General features: G+C 35.5%; 2 protein-coding genes across 2 annotated transcripts; both read right to left on the bottom strand.

Annotated features, from left to right (window-relative positions):
- Positions 1–516: 516 nt before the first annotated feature.
- LOC25480160 (hydroquinone glucosyltransferase) lies at positions 517–2,113 on the bottom strand. Its single transcript, XM_013587394.3, has one exon. The coding sequence runs from the start codon at positions 2,076–2,078 to the stop codon at positions 660–662; it is 1,419 nt and encodes a 472-aa protein (XP_013442848.1). The 5' UTR covers positions 2,079–2,113; the 3' UTR covers positions 517–659.
- Positions 2,114–3,715: 1,602 nt separating this feature from the next.
- On the bottom strand, positions 3,716–5,776 carry LOC120577026 (uncharacterized). The gene is made up of 4 exons (XM_039827916.1): positions 5,464–5,776; positions 5,159–5,373; positions 4,110–4,352; positions 3,716–3,790 (listed from the first exon to the last, which is right to left on the bottom strand). Exons 1-4 carry the CDS (start codon positions 5,774–5,776, stop codon positions 3,716–3,718), a joined length of 846 nt encoding a protein of 281 aa, XP_039683850.1.
- Between the last annotated feature and the right edge of the window lie 231 nt (positions 5,777–6,007).

Here is a 6,007-nt window from a genome sequence, read left to right as displayed (position 1 = left end):
GCTAAAATACGGTTTTGGTCCCTGCAAATATGTCTCGTTTTAGTTTTAGTCTCTATGAAAATTTTTTGTTGTTTTTGGTCCCTGCAAAATATTTTATTTTTGAAAATCGTCCATGACCTTTTTCAAAATCAAAAGATTTTGCAGGGACTATTTCTCTAATAAATGAGTTCAGTCATCATGTGCCACGTGTGCAATCATCACAAAAGTGGAGCCAGGGACCAAAATCAAAATGAGACATATTTGCATGGACCAAAAACGACAAATTTTTTTACAGGGATTAAAACCAAAACAAAGCATATTTGCAGGGACCAAAACCATATTTTAGCCTATTTTATACTTATGCGGCCAAAATTATAGTTGTAATGTTATTGCAAATGCTTCTAAACCTTTATATTATTGCCATAACCACAATTCGAAGATACAATTTAGAACCATTATTGAAATGATGCAATTATTACATGGAGGAAAATAATCTCATTTCCATATTCTTTTGAGAACCATTTTGTCCTTCTTTGCACATGGAACATGGAACTTGTCTATGTTATGTGTCAACAATCGATAGACACCACATAAAATGGAAATTAAGGAAACAACCAATAGACACAAAAATAGAAACATCAAAATAATAAAAGAAAATTATTAAGAGCAATACTATTTTTCTAAATCCTACCAATGTTTTCCAATTGAGTAGCCAAGTGTGACATAGTTTGAATTGAAGAACCATCTTTGGCTTTCAATGCCATAGCAGCAGATTCTCTTAAACTCTTCATTCTATCACGCATTGCAATACCTTCTTCCCCTTCCATAACACACTTAATCATCTTTGCAATTTTCTCCTTTTCCACAATCTCATCATCTTCAAATTTCAACCTTAAAGCCACTTTAAGACCATCACATAACATAACAGCATTCATTGCTTGTTCGGCAAACAATGGCCAAGCTACTATTGGCACCCCCTCTTGTATACTTTCCAAAGTCGAATTCCAACCACAATGACTTAAAAATCCACCAACTGAATTTTGCTTTAGTATTTCAACTTGAGGTGCCCATGATGGCAAAATAAAACCTTTTTCTTTGGTTCTTTCCAAAAACCCTTTAGGTAAAAATTTCAGTGGATCTTCATTTGCATCTTCAAGATAAGCAGCACTAACTGAATCACTTGGTGCTCTCACAACCCAAATGAATCTTTGACCACTCAATTCCAAACCAAAAGCTAGTTCATTCATCTGTCTTTGTGAAAGTGTTCCACCACTTCCAAAAGAAACATACAAAACAGAATTTTGTGGTTGGTTTTTCAACCATTTCAAACATTCATGTTCATCACCAACAACATCATTGTTACTTGACCCTATTTGTGTAATAGGTCCGACGGGAAAAAACCCGATTTTTCCATCACCCTTTTGCTCCAATGCTTTTATAGCACTTGATTCCAATGCAAAGAAACTGTTAAACAAGATTCCATCAACAGAATACATACCTTTAGCACGTTGAAGATACATTTTGTAAGCTTGACCTGATCTATCTTTTGTTACTGTATGAAGATCAATACCATTAATTGGTACACATCCTTGTAACTTTATAGGTTCTTGTAAATCTTTGTATTTACATGAAACCTCTTCATCAAGTTTTGGCCAATGTAAATAAAAAGAAAGTACAAAAGCTGAACAAGGGAAGTAAACGTAAGACGAAGAATTGAACTCTTTAGCAAAATCTAGTGCTTCCAATGCAAATTTATCAGCAATTATAGCAACTAAAGGTGCTTTTGAATTTATTGATTTGAGAGCTTGATGAATTGATGGTAGAGAGAGTGTAACTGTGAGTTGAATTAGGATTCCTGGGTATACTCCTTGAGGTAAGTCTTGTTTATTGATTGGTGGAAGAAAAACTAAGTTTATGTTTGGTGGAATTGTTTCAAGGTATGATTTTGATGAATCTGGTAGTGAACCAAGTGTGGGAATGATGCAAGTAACATGAAAATTTTGATGATTTGTGACTAATCTTTTGGAGAATTCTACTATTGGGGCTATGTGGCTGAAACCAGGGCTTGAAATAACAGCAATGTGAGTTGCTTTTGCCATTGTGAGTTGTTTTTACTTTACTTTTTTGAGGGATAGGAACGAGGTTATATATAGGAAAGAATTGGTTAATATCGTGTGAAATACTTGCTCCGCCCTAAAATATAAGCAAAAATAGATCAATATATATTAATGAGTAAATAGTCAATTTCCCCCCTGAAATTGTAAGTTTCATCAATTACCCCTCTGAAATTAACAAAACTTCAATTACCCCCCTGAAATTAACAAAATAAATTCCTATGTTTAAAATCGGAGATAGTATTATCAACTAATATTAACAAAATAAATAAATCTCAATTATGTCTTACAAAAATTAATCGATATCGTTATACAAAGGAATTTTTTTAAAAGTGGGTTAATTTAGCTAATAAGGATTCAACTTCGAATTTTATTACTCTCTCTGTTTCAAAATAAGTGTCGTTTTAATCAAAAAAATTGTTTCAAAATGAATGTCACTTTCAGTTTCTAATGCAATGATAACTTTTTCTTTTCAATTGTACCCTTCATTTAATATTATGTTACACTACTTCCAAAATATTATTTTTTTCTTTAATGAAATTGCTATGACATTTGACTACTTTATTTCATTCCTTAATCTGTGTGCAATTGACTAAAGTGACACTCATTTTAAAAAGGAGAGAGTAGGTTTTGGAATAAAATTGTTGCCAATATGAGAAAACATTATAGTTCATGATAGTGTTACATCATATTCCAACCCAAAATGCATTTATTTCATTCCTTAATCTATGTATTAAGAGATAGATACCGATACTAGCGAACTCTCGAAATTGAACTTGTTTAATTTGGTTCATCTGTTAAGAAATGCATTTTAGGTAACTAGAAGTGTTCTAGATAATGAAAGGGATTTCAAGATGCAAAAGTTATCTTCCTTTGTTCATGATTAGAGTGTTACATCATATTCATACGTAATATAGGTTGTACATGGTGATGTCACTGCGTATGCAACTTAAAATGAATAGGCAAACGCTCTTGTTATCACGAGAATGTTAACCAGTGTTTCTGGGGATTTGGTTAAACACTAAATAAAGTAAATTTTTATTAGAATGTAATGTAATTATTATTTAATAAAAAATGATAGTTTATATTTCCAAGACAGAAAATTCTATTTATAGATTCCTTAACATGTATCAACAAGACCTTGTTATTAAGGCATACGTTAATTCTCAACAAACATTTTAGACACAATCGTGGTCCAAAGAGAAATGTGTGGTAACTAGTGACTGTTTTTCTGTTTTGGCAGGTGAGTGTTTTATTAGGGGATGAGTGCTGCGAGGTCGGTGGGGAACACACTTTAAGAACCATATATTTATTAATTTTATTTATTTGTTTTACTAGAAAATGTAGAGGAGTTGGGTTTTGGATTCAACAAGGTCACGCTAACTCATAGCTAAAGCAGGAAAAGAAAGTTCAGATGAACCGACAAAATAAAACTATAATATATACATATAAAACTTATGTTTTAATAAATATTTTTTTAAGAGGCTAAAATGAAATTTATTACCGCATCAAAGAGTTCTTCCAATTACAAGGTGTACCAGGAAGAAAAAAATGTCACAAACATTTGTACAAAGAAAGGGAAACAATAAAACAGTAACTAAAAAACATACAAAGAAAAAGCATTAGTCGATGTCCAACATAGTGAACGGATTAAGCCACCAAACATGATAGTTGAAGGAGAGATTAGCTATTTTCGCCTTCAACCATAAAAAAAGATACTGACTTAATCTTATTGACAATCTGATATGTTGAACATTTTTTTCTGTTGAATAACCTATTATTTCTTTCTTTCCATATTTCTCACACCGTAGCAAACCAAATGAGATGCATAATAGATTGTCGCACCTTAGAATAGTTTCCACGAACAAAACTAAATTGATTTAAGTAATCCGCCGACACACTTGGAAGAACCGAAGAAACACCCAACCAATGATGAATAAATTGTCAAACTTCCCCAAAAATATTATAGTGTAAAAATAAATGAGAGGAAGACTCCAACGAGCCACAACCACTAACACATAATCTTGCATCAGTAGCTATAACTCCACGACGAAACAAATCGTCTTTAGTTGGCAACCTGTCTCGGAACAGCCGCCACACAAACATAACGACCTTTAGAGGAACATCCTTATGCCAGTGTGCCTTTGTAATAACCGTAGTTGCAACAGTATGTTGAAAAGCCAAGACTTTATAAGCGCTCCGAACACTAAATTCGTTACTCGGGTCCAAGTTCCAACGCCACCTGTCCTCCTTAGCTACCTGCAGAGTTACATTTTGAATTAATAAACAGAGTTCCCCCACCATCTCCTCCTCCCACGCAAACAGCCCCCACCTCCACTTCCAAGCCTCACCATCCACCCCCCAACCTAACTGAAACATATCAAACACAGACATCCCCTTTGTCAGCGAAAGATCAAACAATCTATTATACATGTCCCTAAACGCCACTCCACCAACCCACACATATAATCAAAAGATAGTTAACTTCCCATCTCCCACCACAGGACTAACGTGATCACGGAACCACTCCCTATAAAAGGCTGCAATATCACGCCACCAAGAGGAAGCTACATCGCCTCCATGTAACACATAGCCGCCCTCCACAACATATCGGACCGAAAACACCCTAAACCACAAACTATCCCTATCTACCAACAACCTCCAACACCACTTTCCTAATAGAGCATTATTAAATTTTCTAATTCTTCTTACCCCCAAACCACCAACCTCCTTACTCAAACAAACAGAATTCCAGTCAACCCATGTTATTTTCATGTGGTCCTCACTCCCCCCGTCCCAAAAAAATAAATTAAAATAGATTTAACAAAGGAGACAATACATGTCGGAGCCTTGAAGAAAGAAAGAGCATAAACAGGCAGAGATGACAGGACATACTTCAGCAGAACCAGACGACCACCCAATGATAAATGTTTAGATTTGCACCCTGACAGTCTAGACTTAATGCTATCTATTAAAGGCACCCAAAAAGACAGACGTCTCACGTTACCACCAATAGGCAACCCCAAATACACAAAAGGAAGAGAACCAACCCTACAATTCAATACCTTAGCCGCCTCTGATAACCAGGACCTCTCAACATTTACACCGACCAACTGGCTTTTCGAAAAATTCACCTTCAAACCATACAAAGATTCAAAAAGAATAAGAGCAGCACACATACCCCTGCAATTGGCCCAAGACTTCTCACCCAAAATTAGGGTATCATCCGCAAATTTGAACTGAGAAACAACAACCGGATCACCTCTCTCCATTTGATAGCCTGTAAAAAGATTATTAGCAGAAAACGAGTCCATCAACACATGGAATCCCTATGCGACCAAAAGGAACAAGTAAGGGGACAAAGAGTCACCTTGCCTCAACCCCCTCTCCAACGGAAACTCCGCCGTAGGAGACCCATTAAACAAAATAAATGCAGTTGATGTTCCTATTCGTTCTTTAATCCACTTCCACAAAAGAGTCGGGAACCTCATCAATATCATTACCACATCCAGATAGGCCCAATCGATCGCATCATAAGCTTTCTCAAAATCAACCTTGAAGAGTAAAAGCTCCTTATTGCACTTACGAGCTTCATCAACAACTTCATTAGCAACTAGAATGCCATCCAGAATCTGACGTCCTTTAATGAACGCTGACTGAGAGTCTAATATAACCAATCTCATAATCGAACGAAGTTTATTAGTAAGGACCTTTGATAAAATCTTGTACATACTTTCCACCAAAGAAATGGGTATGAAATCATTCACATCGAATTCACATGGAATTCCCCGTTGTGACCTTTGGCCAGCCTACCGTTCCTATGGAATTCCACAAGAAAACGCATCACATCTTCCTTCAAAATTTCCCTAAAATCTTTAATGAAACCAAAGGATATACCATCGGGTCTCGGACAT

This window comes from Medicago truncatula, chromosome 7, assembly GCF_003473485.1.
Source record: "Medicago truncatula cultivar Jemalong A17 chromosome 7, MtrunA17r5.0-ANR, whole genome shotgun sequence".
NCBI classification, from domain to species: Eukaryota; Viridiplantae; Streptophyta; class Magnoliopsida; order Fabales; family Fabaceae; genus Medicago; species Medicago truncatula.
The sequence above is the reverse complement of the archived record's forward strand: the minus strand, read 5'-3'. Positions and strand labels throughout refer to the sequence as shown.